Raw genomic sequence first — 22,137 nt, 5'->3', positions numbered from 1 at the left:
CTTAGTGTCAACATTTAAACCATTGACTCCTAATTAGTTTGGCTTGTGACTCTAATAAAAACAAACAAAAAAAAACATTTGTGTTTTATTTTTAGCACCATACTCCGAGATTTCCCTTCTACACCTCGCAGATGGTTTTATTTAAAAAGATGTTTGTGGCCGAGTAAAAAAGATTTTTCCTTTCCGATTAAATCTCTCACAAGTCCTCATATTTACCTTTTGGTCCTTTGGAAGGCTCGAGCCCTAGGTCGGGAACCATCGGACAAAACTAAATCCAGTTTAACTACTTAGAAACCATTCAACATTATATACACATTGATGTATCAGTTTTTACAAACTTATAATGTAACATACATGAAAATGGAAACATATAGTAGAAAGTAATCTAAAAATGTTTCTACACATAAATGCTTGTTGCAGGGTAATTTCACACTGTGATGACATTGGTAACTTGGTTAAATCTGCAAATTGCAACCTTTTCTGGTATTTTTAGAATAAATACACTCCAAAACATGTTGGGTGGTGCCTGTTAGCCAGACTAATCAAACAGCACTGGCAGCAGTGCAAAGACATTTGTTCACAAAAGTGCTCGCCCTTCTAAACAATCAGAGGACGACAATTATTTCTGCTCTACTGGTAAGTTTTGTATTGTATTTTCCTAACGACAAATACCTGCAGGGCTAGGCAGAGCAGGATTAATTTGGACGCTCATGCTACTATTGGACGGACTCCCAAAAGCTGAATATTGTAGCTTTAAGCTGAAGAAAAGCCTTTGCCACTGCTGCAAAGCCTAAACAAATGTGGAAATAATACTAGCTTACATCAAGTCTTATTTGAAGCTTTAAAAAAAAAACGGTTAGACTTTTAACACTTTAAGTTCATCAAATCCATCAAGACAAGAAAACGAGGGACGAAACAGGAGAGTTCATCCTGACTTCATGATACTTGATGTTCAACAGAAAGAAAGTTTTAAAAAAAATTGATTACCATACGCAGTTTTCTACTCTGGCCTGTTTTTATGGACCACACAAAGTTGACACAAGCAAAAAGTCCTGCACTGAGCCGTAGACCGGCAGAGACGTATGAGTGAAATGTGTCGGCCAGTTTATGAGGCAGATATACATTATAGACCCGAGTTTGAATTTATCATACAATGCAGCTTTTTTACATTGACACCAACAATTCACCCCTTAAACAATGATTTTGCAAGTAGCAGAGGAGGTTCTTGTGGTTCATTTATATTTGGAGTTAAAGCAAAACACCCAAAAACGTTTTACAGCACCTACACTATAATTAGAGAGCACCTAACATCTAAATCCACATCTCCATACTTGAATATTTACTGTAATTAGCCAGATGATCCAGAAAACCTGCAGCACATGTATCCTCTCCAGATGGCAGAAATCCTTGGAGTTCTGCTACACAATCCGGGCAGTTTATTTTCACAGAGCTCTCATTCATATCATGATTTCACAGAGGTGGGAGACATGTGTGAGGGATTCTCAAGAAGGTGAGAGTCTTTCCACAACTGAAACCATGTGCAAAAACAAGCTGATGGGAGCTGAGCAAAAACAAAACTGCCAACACAATGAGGAAAACTTTGACTAAGAGTGATATTTTCTGACTTCAGAGAGGAGTTTCAGACTTACCTCGCTCATGGCAATGTGAGCTTACTCACAGTCAGAGGCTTTTGGTGGCAACAAGCGTCAGTGCCCTACACCATGACAACACTAAAGCCCTGGCTCTCAACACCTCTATTAAGCACTACAAGCAGGAGATATCCCTCTCCCGCCGCTTATCAGAACCTCGTGTTACACTAATCAGAGGTCTATCTGCAAACCTGCCACCTTCACCGGTCTGGCCATTGCACCAGGGCAGAGCAAACAACAGTGTCATTCCTGCTTTGAGGACAAAGCCTGAAAGGACAAGCCGCGTTTAAACAAGCCATGAACAATACAGACTGACATTCATCTCGGCACTTTGACTTTGCCACATGAAGCCTAAATATTGACTGAGGTGCTTTTAGTCAATGAGGACTGAAGGGCACTTGTCAAAAAAACACATTATTTAACAAGCTGGAATAAATAACTATTAAAATGCTGTGTACTTTATGATAACAAAATAGCACTGATTAATTTCTACATGAGACAAGTCATAAATCAAATAAAAAAACCCATCCTGCATCAATCTGTGAGCTGAAATGCGTCAGTGCAAGCATGTTGGCGCCTTTCCATCAAACCATTCTCACCTTTTCTGATCAAAGTGGCAGTAATCTTTGAACTAAATGCAATCGAACTACAAAGAATCGTTTTGAATTTGAACTGATGTTCACTTATGGGAACAGGTGGATCAGGGAACACATCCTCCACACTCTTTCAACAGATGCACATGATCAAAAGCACAATGCATTTTAAATTTCAACTTTGTGTTCTATGCTAGACAGGATATATTCTGCTGGACTCATTCTTTTTCATAACATTTATTGAAATAAGTGCAGAATAAGAAACTCCTGGGACCAAGATTGGACTTTTACGTGAGAGGAACAGTGTATGAGACTGCAATTATGTTAATCCTGTAATCTTTCTGCAACATTGGTGTGAAAAGAAAGTGGGCTTGAAATAAAAAAAGAGCTGATCTTATCCAGCAACACAGAGGCTTCGAAACTGAAGCCCCTGATAATTATCAGACCTTGTACAGGAATTGTTTAAAGATTTTCTTGGAACAGTGATTGACTTTGTTAAAAGGCCACAGTGAACTTTGTTTCTAAGAGGAAATTAAACAAGTTTAATTTTAGTAAACAACTAAAATTTGGTGGAAATTATATTGTTTTTTTAATATAACTGTGTTATATGGAAAGATTAGAACTCACATACTCATACTAATACTAATGTTGCTGGCAACAGAGAAAGCCAAAGATGCAACTAAGTGAGAAAATCTTGATTATAAGTTAACCCTCTAAATGTTTGCACTGATATCTTTGAACTTTCATGATAGACAAGTAGAGCCTCGAAAAATGTGTTTAGCAAAGTCTTTCCTGCCAATCAGAAGCCCAAAGAAATGCAGCTTTTCATTTTACCATGTTACTAATTGTACTTTATGCATTAAGTTATTGTCCTGTCTTTTCAATCGTGTGGTGAAGGTGAAGTTGATTTTTCACAAACCTACTTTAGCGTCTACAGTCTGCTAGCAGCTCTGTGAGGTGAATCAGTGCTCTGAGCATTGTCAAAAACATTGTCAGATAATAGTCCTTTTAATCAGCCTCATGGTGCCATTAGAGGAAAGTTGAGGGGACTCAGATTCACACTGCAGTCAGACTGCAAATAGTATCCAATAGTAACCAACCAAAATATGAACAGTCATCTTAACAGAGTCATTATCTGGGCTTGGCTAAAACAAACAAAAATAATGCAATGCTCTTGTCTTTCATTTATTCTAACTGATCAGTTAGAATAAACCAGTTAATCTATACTTTCCATCTGCATCTACTGTGTTGTGTAATAAAGTGGAGGCTTTGTAGAGGCTGCAGGAGATTATCAGTGCGGTGAGGTAAGTTTACAATCCTACAGCACTCAGCACTACGAGGGTAAAGTGGGAGAACAGGAGTGACAGTGTCGTTCCATGTGGATGATGACTCACTGCATTCTTGCATATCTTAACGTGAGTCTGCAAGGAGAATCGAACACGCAATATGCTCAATGTTTCCCATTATAAGCAGAGTTTTGGCCTGGTTGTGTTCCAAATGTACATTTTGTATTACGCAAGCACTGATTTTCACAACCTTCCTCTTACATCATAACACAAAATTACATGGTTTGCTCTGCTGAACAAATACAGTAACATCAAATATACATTTACACGTCAAGTACTGCCTGTATTCATCAGTCTGGAAAAATATGTCTCTGATTAATAGATTTTTCTTTCTGTCTGGTGATACCTTTTCATTATATTTACATTGGGAGCTGAGCTGAAGGTCTTATCATTTCATACTATGCAAACAGGGTTTTCAGTAGCCAAACAGTAAGATAACTAGCCTGAGATTGTGTTTTTACTCCTTTGTTTTTATCTAAATTGAGGACGACCAAACGATAAACTATGAGATTGTTGAGTAAGAGGAAGCTGCCAGATACATGAAGTCACAAGAGGTATGCAAGGAAAGAAAGGTAATAAAACGTAAGGGAGGAAGTTGTGTACACCAATCTGTGATCACCTTTGGACTGTCTGCACTATAATGTCACAGCAGTAGGTGAATATCACATTCACACATATTAATATAGTATAGAGTAAATCAATGTGAAGAGTTTTACACTTTCAGACTTTCAACAATTTAAATGACGAAATTTACCTTGATTAGACTGCAAAACACAGCACACCTGACGAGGGGTCATCTAAAGAATCATCTTCGCAATTTGGGAAACAGGAAAGCACAAGATGTGCTTGATATTGGTGCTAAAAACAAAGCTCTTTTAGTATTGTGATTGGCAACAGGAGGAAAAAGCTAGGTGGGCTCTGTCCATAGGTGCCAGGACATTTAAAATCTGTATTAACATTTATCGGCCAAGACGAAGGAAATGATAGTGGACATGAGAAAGGAGAGGAGAACGCATCAGCCACTGTTCATCCGGCAGCTTGAAGTGGAGAGGGAGAGCAGCTTTAAATACCTGGGTGTCCACATCAGTGAGGACCTCACTTGGACACCTCACGTCACGCAGCTGGTCAAGAAGGCCCAACAGCGGCTGTATTTTTTGAGGAGGCTGAGGAAGTTTGGCATGTCGCCTAAGATCATCAGCAACTTCTACAGCTGCGTCGTTGAAAGTGTCCTGACCAACTGCATCACTGTGTGGTACGGCAGCACTACTGCCATGGACCGCAAACGCCTGCAGAGAGAGTTCACACTTTTACCCCAAGACTGAAGAACTCTTTCTTCCCCTCTGCCATTAGACTCCTAAACAGCTGATAGGAGTTTGCAACCATGAACATAACATAACTGCTTACACGGACACAACTGTTTACATGGACACAACTGTTTACGTTGAATCACATTTTGCATTTGCACACTCATTTTTTCAGAACTGCACTACCTCACCGAGAACGGCACTACCTCACTTTATTGCCTTACTCAGAACGGCACTACCTCACTTTATTGCCTTACCCAGAACTGCACTACGTCACTTTTTATTGCCTTATTGCTCTTATTTTTTTGCTCTTTTTTTTATTTTATTTCTATTTTATTTTTTTTCTATTTTTCCTATTTTCATTTTACTTACTGTATGACATTTAGTGTGGACGGCAAAGTATGAATTTCATTGTGCAGGGAAACATGCTTTCTGTCTGTGCATATGACACTAAACACTTTGAATCTTGAATTTAATCTGTGGAAAATCAAAGTGCAAGTTGTGCTAAGCTAAGTTAACTGCTGCAGCTTCACATTTACTGTAACAGTTGTATGAGTGGCAGCAATCTTCTTATTTAACTCATTCAAAGCAGCAAATTGCTTTAAAACAATTGTTTAGCATTTCTTATTTAGTTATTTCTTCCACTTTTTCCATGATAAAAGAAATATCCGCAGTATTTCCTTACTGCATTGTATAAACATTTGATATTAATGTTCATATTTGTAAATATATGTGGCTGCTGACACAACAAATTCGTTGTGCAATAAAGTTCTTGAATCTTGAAATGAAGACTCGCAACCAAGCAACAGTGCAATTACCAATTCTTTATAGGTTTTTTTGTATGAAGTACGAAACTGACCGGAACATATTAGACTTTACTCTTTGCTGTGATTAAACGGAAGAAAAACGAAAACGGCATTTCAGAAAATGTCAACCATTTAACAAAACATAAAGGTTCTGTCTTTTCAGCTGACTCTGACCTTAAACATGTTTGTGCAAGGGAGAAGCAAAATAGAGAACTCTATGTGAAAAAAATATTAATAACAGTAACTAGTTTACTGAAAAGATTTGCTTTCCCCGTGTTAAATTAATGCCCAGGAGTTTGAGCCACATTTATCCCAGACAACCTGTTTCCTATTTCAGTTAACTCTTGTCACGTGACCAGAGCAGATCTTCAGGGTGGAAGATTTATGATGTTGGCCTTTTAAATATAAACAGGATTATCTGAACTCTCCCTGACCCATCCACACACAGTTAAGGAGATAATAATTAACTTGGGAGAGCTGGAGCCAAAAGAGCAGCCAATAACTGGTAAGACGCTGTCATACAGCAAACATATTTATCTTTGCTAAGCTTCTTGATCCCCCGGCTACCTACTGCCAAACTCATACTCTAGTCCATCTTAGTAAGTTTTATGGTTGTTAACTTTAAATAACAATAAAGACCTGCTGATTCTGAACAGGCTGAATACTATATCCTTTAGGATGTAAAGTGGCACCAGGGAAATTGCAGGTCAGGGAGCCCACTGTAGCCCTTTGCACGAGGATGAGCATAGTTATATTTACAGCAACTAACACTCTTTATCGAATTTATATTTTAACATAAGACCATGTTTTGTGCAACATATAGACCAAGTATAATGAATGCTACAAATTTTAGGTCAATTTAGCAGCTAATATATACTGTGTATGTTTTGGTTGTTCACAAAATGAACTATTGATGTTAAAACCTGTCAGGATGTCAAAATGTTACTCCACTTTTTTTTAATACTTACCTTTTTTTAAACTTTTTACTTTTAAAAAGGTTTGTCTTTTAACTTCTGATATATCAGGAGGTGGGTGGAAGAAAGATGGGAGATGTGTGTTGTTAAGATGAAATGAGGTCCCTTCTATGATTTGTTTCTGTTGGACTCCTAAATGACAATTGTTCTTTGTGACTCTTTAAACTAAAATCTAATAAAATGAAAGAAAAGGGGAATAACCAGGCCCACATGTTACCAATTTTGAAATATTTAGTTAAGAAGAAGCTGTTGGTGTGATAAAACAATGTTAATTTGTAGACTTTACTCCACTGTTTTTTGTCAAGCTGTACATTTTCAGTATCAGTATCAGTTCCACCTACTACATACTATATGCAGGCACTGTGTGGTCACACAGCAATGGAATGTTTGAAAGGAAGCAGCAATAAAAAGCAAAGCAAAGCAAAGAGAAAGGCAATATTTCCTAGATTTGTGTTGTAATGAAGAACAGAACAACTCTGGTTTTGCCAAGTGAAAACACCACAAACATGTCTACAAAACTAAAAAAATACAGATTATTTACTCTTCCAGTCTAAGATTATCTCCTAACAGAACAATATCCGGTGAACACAGCGAAAAAGTGTCCAATTATTGTCTATGAACTGTCTTTGAGTAGGAAAATATTGTTTTTTATGCTCCAACAATCACCTACAGATCAAGTACGGTAGATTAGGCAAAAGAACATGAGACAGGTTTAGAAAGGTGGGTAAATCAGTAAATAAGAATTTCTGGAATTCGACCGATGAAAATAATTCCTAGAATTCACCAACCATTACAAACTAGGGATATCTTGTAGTATTATATAATTATTCATTTGTGGATTTTTCTGTCTCAGCATCTTAATCATTTTGGGATTAACTTGTGGAGAACCTCTTGACTGGAGGAATTCTGCTTTTTCTGGCTTCAGACCAGCTGCCCTCCTGGCTTTGCCAGCCATGTTTATTACATCAATCCCACCACCACCCATACTATTATGTTTTTCATTATCATGTGCCAGCATTATTTTAGTGCTTCCAACACTGGCAACCCATCGTCTTTAAGGAAAGAGGAAGGAAACTGTTTTAGCTGTGGAACCACTGACATTCTCTAGTGCTCTAATGAAAAGGGGATTTCAGCAGTAGCAGCTCTCTGTACAGAGTTAAGTGCTTTTGAGCTATTCTGAAAATTTTTATTTTTGCACAAGTGCACAGGCAAGGAAATGGGCTCTACAAATGTGACTAGATTTGTATACACATAGCTCTGGAGGGAAGAGCATTGTCCAAAATACACACTCTTGTGCCAGAAAAGACGGAGAGCGCTGACACAGCACAATTGTGGGATAATGTGATCTAAGGCAGAGGAAAGTTTGGAGCTTAATGGGTACAGTGTTGTGCATGAAAATACTGCTAAAATTGTGTAGCAGACAGTTAGTTCCTTATGTGTGGACAATGGTGCAGGAGTCTGATCTGATGTACGTGAACTGAGACCTTTTTTACATTTACATTAAGTCATCTAGCAGACGCCTTTATCCAAAGCGATTTAGACGTGAGGTACATGTGTGCCTCACTTACACTTACATTGTGAACAACCGATGCCACAACATCTGTAACCTGGTTGGGAGCATTGGGGTTGCTCATGGCTTTGCAGTGGAGTCGCTGTTGGAGAGCCTCTGGAAAGCTGGTGTGGATTAGTGCGGCGTTAGCCCTTCTCTTTCTCACTGGGACTTAGACAGCTTTTGGGCAGCATAACCTGGAGACAGATGCAAATCCAAGAGTTAGTTCACATGAAGCTGGAGCTTTGTCACAATAGACAAACTAGAGCGAGTAATCTCTGAATATGAAGTTCACCCAGAAAACACGAGTACAATGATGTTCCAGCACATGGGATCTGAACTTCAACAACTACTATCAGGTTTCAATACTGATTGACCCATGTTCACATCAATTTGGTGAACAGTGTCCAATATGGAGTCCTTTTTATATAGAATCATACAATTTTGGGGGATTGCAGGAGGAGTTTGAGCTTAAACATACAACATCTATAGGTCACAGACATCAGACTGCAAACGATCTGAAATGCAGACTAAGCATACAGCCAGGCGTATAGATCTGTGTGGCTGTACAGTGGATGGAAAGGCTAATATGCAGCAATGATGCTTGCATAATATTAACAGCAGGTATAATGCTGCCAACATTTCATATCACCTTCACCATCTTTATTTAGTTTAGGCTGAAGGGAATATTGTTAATGCAGATAATAATAAAAAACTAATGAAAAAACAACAAAAATGAAACGCATCAAATTATTACTCTTCATCCTCTACGTGATTGTCTATACAAAGTTTCACATCAATATCTCAAATTGCTTTTGAGATATTTCTAGTTGTGGATAAGCCAACAAACAATGCCCATCCGCAGAGCCAGCTCTGGCTAAGAAGGTCTGTGATTTTTGCTCAGTTTATCTGATGTGGCTGCAGAAATCTTAACTAAATTAAAGCAAAGAGTCATAACATTTACCTCAAACTAGTGTTAAGGATTTTAAAGCCAATGTATGAAGCGGACAAAAACACAAAGCAGCATGATTCACTGTCCCACCACTGTCTGTACTGCGAAACGTGGTTTAACAAAGGATTAACAATTTCAGGATTTCCTGGAAGTGTCTCAAGCACAGTGAGCTCCCCAGACCCCAATTCAGCGAGGCTGTTGGCCTAAACTGAATCTCATATTTACAGTAAGGTACATTTGAAACAGCTACATTATATGTAAGACAAACGATAAGGCCAGCAATAGCAGAAGGAGTTAAACAAACAATGAGTCTTTTTAATTCTTAAACACTTCCTCACTGCCATTCAAGGTCATTAGCCATTAGCCATTAGTCAGAAAAGAAAGGTAACAGTGCTACTTAGCGAAACACCTTGTGATAAGCACTGGCATATGCTCAGCTAACCTCTACCTAAATCACTCCAGAGTCTCAAGAGAAAGTTTAAGAAACTCCTTTGAACCACTGATTATTGTAACTGGTTTTTATTACCTTAAGCCCTTTATGTTCGTCTTTACTTGTGACTTAGATGAAGCTCAAATTAACACCGTAAACCAAGTAATTCCAAAAGGTTCACACACACGCATTCTCTCGCTAATATACGACTGCAAGGATCTAAAAGTAATCAGACAGGCAGATGTACTCCAAGAGAGCAATTTTTAAGTGACATGCAGAATCGGAGTTGTACCATTACTATTAATATAAGTTGATGAAAAAAAATCATAGGTCATATCATTGCGTTTACATCTAAAGCTGTAAAGACCAACCAAGAGAAAACTAACATATTTAAACTAACTTTTAACAGTTATTTTGATAAACACTGCAGAAAATCTAAAATCTTCCACTTGTGTGTGTCAACAGTAACATTATCAACAGAACAACAGGTCTTAAAGCCGTCGTTGGCTTTACATGGTCATGATTAGAAGTCTTGCCCTGCCAGAGCCAGCCTTGCTCTCTGGCAGCAGCTATCAGAGAAAGGATAAGGCTCCCTGATGCCTGGGCATAATCATATCAATGACCTTGTTGACAGCCACGGATTTTTTAGAGGTACGTTTCATTACAGAACAAACAGCAACAAATGATTATATCTTTAGATGTAGACGAAAATTAGATGGAGACATCTGATCTATTAGCACCGCTCTTTGTTTTCTCAGCCAAACTTCACCAAACAGCAGCCGTTCTATTCAAAATAACAACTTTAACTAGTTTCAGACATATCAATCTGTGCAGTATGGCAATAAAGGAGTCTTTATTGGAGTTGAAGCTTGAAGATTAGTTTCTCAGTAAATATAGAGCCCAGCACTATGAATAAGAAAGGGCTGGCTACACAGGGATAAAGTTACACGGCCCTGGGATCCTGGGTGAAAACCATGGGAACCAGCTTGTCCATCTCAGTGTATGTCTGTAATGATACCGTTAGGATAACAACAGTGATCAGAAGAAAACAATAGCATCAAATGCAATTGTGTTGGTGTGCACCATTTTCACAAGCTGGGTCATCAATAATCTAAATGTTTTATGTTATCTGCAATGAGGAACTGTCAAGAGGACAGGATAAAAAAACTGAACTGATTGTCCCTTGTGAAATAACAGTAAGGGGTGAGTGCTGACAATGCAAGAGGAAGTAAGGACAAGATGATCTGTATTTTCCCTGGGAGAAGATTATCATTTTTTCCCAAAGTCATCCAGAAGTTCGATACCTTGCAAACTGTGCCTAAAAGAAAACAAATGTGGAATTGTCCCACCCCCTCACCAGATTTTTCCAATCGACATTTAGTTACAGCCTCGGATGCTCACACACACAACTTTTGGAAAGCTATCCTTTTGGGAGGAAGTAAGAATGAAAACAGGAAGAAGGTACCTGCTAGAGGCTGACAGCTGTCAAGATGAACTAAACACTAAACACAGAGCAATCTGGAAGTGTCTTTACTATATCTATGGACTATACTAAACACGTAGACTAAACAAATCTATGCATGAACTTGGACTGACTAAGTCCAGCTAATCAGGGATGATACAAAAGATCTGAACGTCTTGTCACAGCAAGAACAAGGTGTCACTATCATCTTCATCTGTCCCTCTGACGGAGATAGAAACGTTACGGTCGTTTGTAAGATGACGCTCACACAACTTTTAAAACAAGCTGGCATTTACAAATGTTTATATAGACCAAATAAGAGGCGTGCATACCTAACTTTCCCCAAAAGACAAGCAAATAAGCAGGTTTCCTCTTTCTATAGTTCAAAATTAATCACTTTTTCTCGTTGACAGACAAGTCACAGTCTGTGAAATAACACTGCAGTGTTATTTCAGAGAAACTGACATTTCCATCACCGGAAACTACAATCCAGTTTCTAATTAGTCCAAATAGCACTAAAATGCTGGCACTGGCCTCATATCTTTAGAAGCAGGTGAGAGCTTAAGATTGATTGACTTGACTGATTTTTGCCTTTTGCATCTTCTTGTGACTCATCTCTTCCATAGATAACACCTGACCCCATGTACATTTTTAGGATTGATAAAAATGCCCTTGCCACACCCTGAGAAGAGCCTTACCCAGTTTCAATAAGAGTTTAAGTCACACTGTAGACATCTAAAAGGGAAAAGGAGGCCAACATTTGAAAAGTTAGATGGTAGGAAAGCGTTAGGAACCTAGAGAATTTTGTAGAAATGGCAAAAGAGTATGACAAGACACTAGTAGAATTTGTCAATTCAAGATAAGATCTTTATTTTAAAAGGGAAAATTTTATTTTTAGTTTTGTTACTGTAATCTCATGCGACCTTTAATGGTTAAAAGACAAATGGTTAAATTTTTTTTCGCTCTGCCTCCTCATAATGACATTTAGGGCAAAGAGGCGAGACAGTCAGACGACTGCACAGAGGTTACGAGCCAGACTCACGACAAAAGCCCACATGCTTTTTCGAACCAACAACTTGCCAGATTGCCCCGGGCACGCTTCAATCGGCAGCTTGGCACGTGAGTGTTGACCACGGACCGTGCAATCGTGAACAATTTCTATCAAAGAAAAATGGCATAATTAAAGAACAGTTTGATAAAATACACAAACTGCCAATAAAAGTGCCCAGAAATAGACGCTAGAGCATGATGTTCAAACCTCAAGCCTTTAGTCATAAAAGCAGGGCAATAAAGCAGAGGAATGGAGCAATTCAAATAAAGGAATGGATTTACATAATACAAGACCGTGATTCTTTTTGTCCCTTTTATTTAGTGGATGTTTAAAGGAGATGGCCCGGTAATTAGCACAATAACATACTGTAACAGTTGGAATCCTAGAATCAACACGTGTAACGCCTATGTTAGACACATGCATGAGTCGATGCACAAAGACGTGTGATAAACAGATGGGGATCAGATTGAGAGCGGTTTACGGAAAGAAAAAGACACACACGAGGAAATAAGGTCTTTTTTTGAAATGCAGCTATGGTCGATTCTTAATTGACCAGAGCATTTATGGAGCCATCACCTCCCAGAACACGAGCTTTAAGGGCTGCAATTTAAGGTTTATAACAATGGAAAAGCACACTTGTGCCACTAAACCTCAAGTTGTGCGTTTGATGAGGTTGTTCTGCAGCGTAAAATGTGGAACAGAGTGGGATTTGTTTACACTTTGGCTACAGATCCTTATGGTCCAAGTCTGACTCAGCTCTACTCTTTCTTGGATTCAGCTGGACATTAAGTCGCTAACAGGGAGAATAGTTATTTTGACTGATTTGATTAGACATGACCTGACAGACAACAGCTTTAATGCCCCAGTTAATTCACATATACAATACATTAGACTCAAAACAAAGCGGCATTAAGTGACAACTAAGATCACCTGAAAATATGACAACTGGATAAGAAATTCATAAAGGGACCATACCTTTGTGTGCTTACTGCAGAGAAGCCACCGCAGACATTGTAGTGCAATTCTGAATTCTGCTGTGAAGAGAGCCGGAGGTGGTCAGAGTAGAGGACAAAAGCTAACAGGAGGGGGAAAAGAGAGACAAGGAGACAAAATGGAACAAGAGTTAGAGATGTGGAGCGTATCTGCCAGCTAATAGAGTGCGGTTGATCCTCTCGCTGAGCTGACTGCTCTCTCAGACCAGCATGCACGGACTGATAACAGCCGCCCTCCTCTCAGGATTATGTTTCCTCCTCCAGCCGGCTGACAAGTAGCCATGTGACACCAGGACGCATTCAACCCTGAGTCAGAGGCTGCTGCTCTGACACACACACACACACACACACACACACACACACACACACACACACACACACACACACACACAATCTGTGTGTGACGCACAGATGCATTCACATGTGCGCACTCACACACACACACACAAATACACAAAAATAATCCTGAGCTGATAGTGGGAAATTCAACCTTATAGAGCAATATATGGTAATCATAACAATGGTTTTCCATGATTTATACAATAAGGCCAAGTTGTCCCCCCCCCCCCCCCCCCACCTTTTTTTTTTTTTTTTTTTTTTCTTGTCCATCCATCATCTGTCACCGCTTATCCTATGTGGGATCCACAGAGAGACACACATTCACATGTACGGTCAATTTTAGATTCACCATTATCCTAACATGCATGTACAGTATTTGGACTGTGGGAGGAAAGTGGAGTAACTGGAGAAAACCCAAGCAAGCACACACACATACAGTAAAGCCACAGCCAGCTGGGGGGCAGCAGAGCTAACACCTCCACCAACTTGCTGCCCTTGTTTGGCTTGTAAACCCTTAACAATTTTCTACTACTTGTGACCAGTTTGTTATTTGTGAGTTTCACTTTATCTGGATCATTTCTGGATTTCTGAAGAAATTCACAAAAAGTAAGAAATGAAGCCAAAAAAAGTCGTGCTGTGAAAATGTTTCTTTTTTCTCCCTCAGTGAACCATCTTTTAATTTGTTCAATTTGTCAGCAGCCGCGTTACAGACCAGTGATGGAGCCCATTCACTATGAGTCTTTTTTGCCTGTGGTTGTGTGACATGTTGATGTACAGAAAATGATGACAACCATATGGTGACATGTGCATAATGACAATGACCTATGTAGTATCTAAAACTGGGTGAAAACATGTTTGTCCAATCTCCCTATGTAGATTATGTCATTAGTTTTAATTTAAATGTTGCCTAGGAGCAATCAGAGGATCAATAAAGTTATTACAGTTCTTCCTGAATATCATGGCAATCCATGAAATAGTCGTTGAGATATAACAATGGAAACTACAAATGATAACCTGAGTTTGGTTCAAGTGAGGAATCACTTGAAATGGGATTTCAGTGGTGGACCTAACATCCAACAGACCGACACAACCATAACACCAATAGAATGATTAGAGCTTTATATTCTTCCAGAGGATGCTTTGGAAAGAGTTTGGATTAAATAACACAAAATGAGTTGTATTTTGAAGAGGTTTATTACAGTCTCTTGCAATGAAAGTGACAAGTGATGACAAGCTGAAGAGGAGTGTAACAAACCGGTTAACCACTACATTTAAGGAAAAAGAAGACAACTCTCATTTAGAATAGAACAGTGTGAAGAGCAGGGCGTGAGTCATTATTTAATGACATCCTTTGAAACATAGAACAAGTTCACATTAACAGGCACTGTAACTAGGCCAATACATTCCTGAGCATCTTTACTGTGGTGAATAACTAATACTGACATTACGCTTACTGCATACATGACTCAAAAATATTGTGGTTAAAAATGAACCCAGTGCAAATTTAGTATATAGTGTGTTTATAAATCTGCACAGGATGTTTATTTGTTGCTGTACACTGCTGGTGAGTGGAAAAGCAATAACATGTTGCCTAATATGGCTTTAATTATTAACTAGCTGCAACTTTTGATGAGTTTGTAGATGTCAAATTTCTGTCAGACTTAATTTTCTTACAGCACTGGTAAAGTCACTTTTACAATCAGTTTTTCTTTAAACACACACCCAGGCATGCCACAGGCTCTTAGTGCACTTGGCAATGGAAAAACTGTCATGGAGGAATCAACACTCTTACACAATTAATCCCATCTGAAGTCAGAAAAGCTGTTTTCCAGCGAACAAAGAACAGCCCTGTGAGCTAAACAAGTTGCTTACCCATCCGACAAAAATATAAGAGTGCTGCATTCCACATCAGCTTATGGGAGCTTTAAAGAAATGTCCAGACCCAGTAGCACGCTAAGATTGTGCATGTGTGTGTGAGAGGTTTGTCCCTCGGGATGCAGGCTTACAGTGGAATCACATGCACGTCTTGCAGGGGGAAAAGAAACATAAGCAAAGCCACAAGTGACTAAAATTAAGGACCACTTCAAAATCTGGGGCTTTCCTCAATCCCAACCGTGCGCTGATAATAGCAGCATCTACTGGGGTTGACTACTTACAACAGTGTGACTTCTTGCACACAAGAAAAAAAACAAAAAACAAAGCACAACAGGTAAAAACTGTGAACTCTCATTCCTGACAGAAACTCAGCAGAATCCTTGCTTAGTGCTTTTGTCCAGTCGTGTCTCCCATGCAGCCCCGAAGACCTACCTTGGCATAGCAGCATACCTCTGACAGCTGTGGTGTTTGTGTGTCTCTATGGGTATTTGAGGGTGGTGTGTGTTAACAGCTGTAACTCTGTTGCCACTCGCTTCTTTTTGACTTGAAATAGCTCAGCAGTGCAAAAGTGACCCAGCCCATGTACGCAGCCTTTCAACAAGCAGACGTCTCTACCTCCCTGCTGTGCTTGTCACAGCCCAGTGGCCACTAGCGTCACTCAGAGTCACGCACTTCTGCAGTGCTGTGCTAAGTTATGCACAGTCACTGGAAAAAGATCAGTCTCACACAGCGAACAGCTGCAGTCAGTCCATGCCATCTTTATCTCACTCTTTGTCTCTTCACAGGCTTTAGGCATCCGCCACTGTGCTCACAGCTAAGGCAGCACCTGTCTTTGGGGTAGAGAGAGATTCAAGAGGCAGCTAAATGCTGGCAGCGTACATAACGTCTGTCCATTGTGCTCTCCTCCAAAAGAGAAAACACAATCACCAGTCACGCATCTTTGCACACTGAAGAGTTATGGTGCATGCAGTGAAACAAAAACAAACCACTGGAAATGTTTTCCAGAGCCCCAGCAAAGAAGCTATAAGACAAAATATAAAAAGTACATAAATGCCACATTTACGCCCCACTGAATATGTAACACTCAGTTATATTATTATTTTTAGTTTTTAGTCTGAGGCAAAGAGTTCTAGTTTAACACCATCTCATCCAAAATAAAGCCTTACTTTATTTTAAGTTCTACAATTAGCATAAAGTAGAATAAAATATTAACACGACCTTGACTAATACTGCAGCTGTCTGATGTTGTCTGGCTGGCTGATACAGACAGTTTGAATACATGGAAAAAGAAGCTGCAGACGATTAATCTCTCAACAGCAATGTCAGTTACCTGATAAAAATCTAAAAAACGGAAATGTTATAAATAAATAAAAATCACAACTGTAAGCGAATAAGGTGTGTAGGAGTATTTCATGTTTTTTTTTTTTTTTTAATCTAATATAGGCAGAACACAATTTTTTAAAACTTTTTTATTCAGGGGCACTTTGAGAGGTAATCTCTCTCCTTCAGTGTGATCTGCTGCCCACTGAGCAGCTCCACTGGAGCAGTCATTGTAAAGGGCCTTGCTTTAGCGCACCTCAGTGATGTGGATGAGGTAATGACAAGTGCTGCTTTTTCACTTGTCCATCCAATTTTCATCCTGCTGGCCCGAGGATCGAGAAAGTCATCTTCTAGACTCAAGCTTACTTTTCTAATCTTTGTGTCACTACTGTCCAGAAATAAACAATTTGCCATGGTCCATTTCATAAGAAGGACGCAGTAGTAAAAACCTTTTACCATCCACTGATGAGAAATTGTTCCTTTGTTTTTTTTTACAACAGCAGTGTCAGTCAGGGTTCCCCAGGTTGCACAAGCTGCACAAAAGGTAACGCCTAGTTCTCCTAGAAATGCAGTAATCATGAAGCCTTGATCTGGTGCGTTTGTAATAACTTGTTTTTACTCTCATGAAACTCAGTCCCCCCACCTGGTCTCACAACCCAAAACAAAAGGGCTAAGATTTCAAACTTAGCTCAAATACAAATCAGCCACTTACGCATTTTCTGGGAAACAACATGATGCGATTATGTTAGAGCATGTGTGCTAGTAAGGACTGAGACGAGGCGTGAGAAAAGTGAAGGTGGATGTGGGGCGAGTGGAAAAGGTGCCTGACCACATCTTTTGTGTGTAAGTATATGGTTTAGGAGATGGCAGACACCTTAATGGTGTTAAAAGGCGTGTAATGGTAATTAAATGCAACTAAGAAGGCCAAATCATAGTGTACAGATCCTAAATAGTAGTACTTTTAAGATAGACGTTTATAGACATGATGTGTTTAAGGACTAAATAATGGTTCTGTATTTTTTCCCAGGAAGGTAAAGTAAACATGAAGAAACGAGAGGCCATAATATAAAAAAGAAAAAAGAAGCTTATTATCTACATCTTTTCCCTCTCTTCCTTCCACATGATCAAGCAAATCACAACAGGAATGTGAACACGCTGCTCAACTGCTTTCATTTTCACACTTTCTCTCCTGTTGTCAGAAATGAGCTCACAGTAAATCTGTTTGACATATTCCACTGAGGCAAAGAAAAACAAATACAAGCTGAGACTGGGGTCACTGAGATAAGATGGATCTGTCTGATGTGTTCGAGCACTGCACAGGATTATGCAACAAAACAAAGCAGAGCGCCTCTGGAATTTAACGTCAGAAAATGTTCCGATTCCAAAATCTTATGAGACCTGGAGTGTCTTTCTTTGCAAGAAAAAAAATCTTTATTGTGGTTTGTTTTCCACTTATATTTAAAAATCGCTAGAAAAAGATAATCGGTTTCCCATGTCTAGGCTTTACATCAAAGTCAAATATCGCCTCAAATAACCTGGAGTGCACATGGAGATATTGGCGAGTCAGCACAGGAGACACATCCTTCCTCCATTCTGCCAGAGGGCATGTCCTGACATCTATCACATGAGTGTGGGCTGGAGGGAGCTCTGTAATGGGCCCATGGCACAATTTTCATTACAAAGTTATTAACTTGTAACTTTAATTGGTTTTATATGCAAATAAAAAGAAATGCATGTTAACCCCTCCATGTTTTTTTACACACAAAAGCCTTCACTGCTTGAACCTTTAACCATTTTCTAAGAACATCACTATTTATCTTGTAATTGGCACCTTCTAGATTTTCATGATGATCTCCTTTCTTAATTTTTCTCAAATGAATCATAGGCTCTTTTCATTTTGCTTTATTATTTATTTATTTATTTAAGTATTTATTTTTACAGCTAATGATTTGACATGTGGAAAAGCACAGGTTGAACAGTAACAAGGGCTCAGTTCCCCTATGTGCTGAAATATACAAATCAATAGCAATATTAGTTACACTGGTACATGTTTTTCTCTTGTGGTTAATGTTTAAAGAGTAAAAACACCAAGAACCTGCTGACAACAGCTTGATGATGATGATGAGGTCATGTGTGCATAGTTTTTGATTATGTGAGTAAAAAGTGAATAAATCAACTCTGCTACCTACAAGGCTGAAACTACCAATTACTTTTATTATTGATTAGTCTGTTGTTGACTTTCTAAATCTACTGATTGCTTCTCTATAGAATATCTGAAAGTGAAAAAAAGGCCCCTCAAATTCTTAGCACCCAAGATGATGCATTAAAATGCCTTATTTTGTCTTGGTAATACGGGGCCCGAAAACATACCAGGTTTTAACTGATTACCAAAATAGTCAGTGACCAATTTCCTGCAATGTGAATTATGGCTTAATAAAGTTCACACATATGGTGCCCAAAATGGGACACACCTGGGCATTTTGTTGTTGTTGTTGTTGTTGTTGAGAAATGTAAAAAGTTCCAGGTTTAAAACGTTTTCACGCACTATTGTTAAAACTCGTGGATCAAGGGATCAATCTATAGACAGAAGGTTAACCAACAGAAAAGGCTTCAACCGCACAAATGTGAGAATTTGTCAGTGTTTTTATACTGTCTTTAGACTTCATCTTGCAAACCATCCATCACTTTATCACCCTTTTCTGAAAATAAGCAACATGTGAAGCAGTAATAAAAACACTTGTCAGCCCTACCTTCACTAGACAGTGACAGATATACATCCTCAACGGTTATTGTCACGTATTACCTGCGAGATAAAACACACAATGCTGCTGCTGTTGTCGTTGCTGAATGAATGGCTGATGAATGAGTGAACCTCGCCCCACCTCGAGCCCTGATGAAATGTCTGATTTAGTTATTTGCACAAGCCTGAAGATGAGATGAGTCACACAGGCTCATCCACCATCACCTAAGAGTTAACGCTACTGCTGCTTTCAGGACATGATCGCTAGCTTGCTACGATGAGGAACTCCTCTAACGTAAAAGAGCCGGTGGAGACTTTAACCACAACGAAACACACGGTCCCGGCGTTACCCACCACACTTTACCATTGTATATTACCTGGTTAAGAAGCCGATAAGTAAAGCGAAGTCATCCGCGAGAAGCGGCGGCACTTTCATGCATGTGTGGCAGTCACTCTGGTCGCTGCCTCTGCTCACAGGAAAACAAGTCAACAAGAAAAAGAAGTTTACCCCCTTCAAAATAAACCCACTTAGAAACAAGCACGCGTCCTTACACGGCGAAATCCTCGCGAGGCTTACTTTCACAAAGCGATTATGACCTATTTAGTCACCTGTGTCTGGTACTCACCTAAAACTCTGTCTGTATAACGCCGATCAAACCGGGGGTCAATTCGCGTTAATTAAAACATCTTTACATCCGGCAAAACGTTTCAAATTAAAAGATGGTGATGGGAGAATCACTCACTGCAGTAATCAAATACTAATTACACCTTATATATTGAAGACTCATACATTTTTATATTGGTATGCATTTATATGCATGATAATTGGAACTTTAAGCTATTCCTGATTGTCTGATAGACCTGCACAGGCGATCACAGTCTAACTTGCACTTTTAATACGGGTCTTGATATCTCTACAAACTGCTTTTATTCTTTGAGCTATTGTCTTTTGAGTTTCTTCCTGTGTAATCAGTCACTTCGGTTTGACATTAAAGGTGCTAATATAAATAAATGTGTTTTTCCTTGCCTTAAGATCAAGTGGTTAATCCACAATAACACATCATAACATTTTAGCTGATTTTTATTTTGTACTAACCATTTTTATCAACAAACCATCGAAGCCATCAAAGAAATGTAGTGGAGTTAAGAATATTTTTTGGAGTAAAATGAAATCCAAATACTCAAGTAAGGTAGAAATACCTCGAAATTGTCCTTAAAGAATGTTCTTGAGTAAATGCACTTATATTTACTATCCACTTTTGAAGTCAGGCATGAAAGTACTGGACAGAAACAGGCATCGTTTTGACAAACTGCCAATGGCTGTACGAGCATTGTCTTAGAAAAACAGTACAATGAAAATATCTACATATTTTCAGTGTTGACTCTTTATTAGCTGCTACATATTGGATATGCTGGACTAAAACAATGAATACATACACATTTGCAGACTATGCACAAACCACTGCACAGAGCTGCCTCTCGTGATTATGTGTTTGTTTTGACTATAATAATCTGTTTTCAGCAACAAAGTTTGGTGATAACTGAACTGCAGGTTCAGTTGACAAAAGTGACAATTTAAAATCCAGTCACCCACCAGAATGTCACAGCCTACTGATAAACAAATGTAGCTTAACAAGCAACAGCAAAAATTTTAAATTGTTCTTCATGTCGTTCTATTACTGACCAGATAGTTGGTGCACTAAGACACATTTGCTATGCAGACTAAATAAAAATATATTTTTTAAATGTAATTATTTTTTGTCACTGCACAAGTCAATGCAAACCAAAGAGCATTTAAATGGATATGGCTGCAACGCTTTTATTTTTTAAGGCAGCATCAATGCCATGTTTCTGTTGCGTCTGTGGCGGTATACGTTACTTCCTGAAGTTTAGGAGTAGTGACGTCATGACGTCAGCTCACATACCCACCCACTGCTCACTCCTTGCCGCACATGCAGCTCCTCCGTCCGTTATTTACAGTGACTGGTTAGCAAAAATGTAGATATTATTAGTGATTATTAAGTAACCTTGTGTATTATGTATTCATACGATGTGCTGTTTTTAACTTTTACTTCACACATTGATAGGAAACATTGGGCTTTTTACTACACTACATTTATTCAAAGTGTAGTTACTAGCTTATAAAGATCAGGTTCAGCTGTTTTTTGCAGCCAAGAGACTGTATTTGAGTCTGGACAGCAAGTTGTTGTTGGGAGACTTAACACCTTGAAATAAGGAAATGTTTGTATTTATTTACCTTGTAAATCTTTTCCACTATCTGTCTGTACTATTAAGTTTCATTGAAAAGACTTTGCACAGCTTGGTGAGTCCAAAAGTCTTTATAATACTTGTAAAAAAACAATATACAATGAGTTTTTTCAGGGTTAAATTCGTGAAGTTCTTGACGACATCGGCAGATAATATATGAGACTTCGGAGTCCCCGGCTCTGTTCTCAGAGAACTCACCATGTGGATACGGACAGCTGAGTTGCATGCGGTTACTCGCTGGTTGGTCATGTGACATGACATCAGGACTTCCATACTTCCAAGTCTTAGGAACTAACGTCTACGGTTTCTGTAGCTGGCCACCGCTTTTCTGCGCCTGTGTTCATATTTCCGAAGAAGGCCTGGTCGGAGGCGTCGTTGCACTAAAATAACACGGCCTTTTATATAAATAGAATATGTTATGCATATTTAAAAATGACAAGTGAACTTTCGTTAGTTATTTTTCATAATCTCATATAGGGTGTGGGAA

General features: G+C 38.9%; 1 protein-coding gene across 7 annotated transcripts in view; it reads right to left on the bottom strand.

Moving 5' to 3' along the window:
* Positions 1-20,053, bottom strand: part of slc4a2b (solute carrier family 4 member 2b) — a 36,877-nt gene extending 16,824 nt beyond the window's left edge. For 2 of the 7 annotated variants that reach the window (XM_067485644.1, XM_067485645.1), the window contains exons 1-3: positions 19,760-19,985; positions 13,092-13,191; positions 8,247-8,418 (exon numbers count right to left, since the gene is read on the bottom strand). In XM_067485644.1, the coding sequence (XP_067341745.1) occupies positions 8,247-8,306 (60 nt within the window). In that variant the 5' untranslated portion in view covers positions 8,307-8,418; positions 13,092-13,191; positions 19,760-19,985. Of the gene's footprint in view, positions 1-1,649; positions 1,799-8,240; positions 8,419-13,091; positions 13,192-19,392; positions 19,632-19,759; positions 19,987-20,008 lie in introns of those variants that run through there. The other 5 variants (XM_067485639.1, XM_067485640.1, XM_067485643.1 and 2 more) reach the window with 5 other exon arrangements.
* Between the last annotated feature and the right edge of the window lie 2,084 nt (positions 20,054-22,137).

The sequence above is a fragment of the Channa argus genome, chromosome 19, assembly GCF_033026475.1.
Source record: "Channa argus isolate prfri chromosome 19, Channa argus male v1.0, whole genome shotgun sequence".
Lineage (NCBI taxonomy): Eukaryota > Metazoa > Chordata > Actinopteri > Anabantiformes > Channidae > Channa > Channa argus.
Note: the sequence above shows the minus strand (reverse complement) of the source record. Positions and strands in the feature narration are given on the sequence as shown.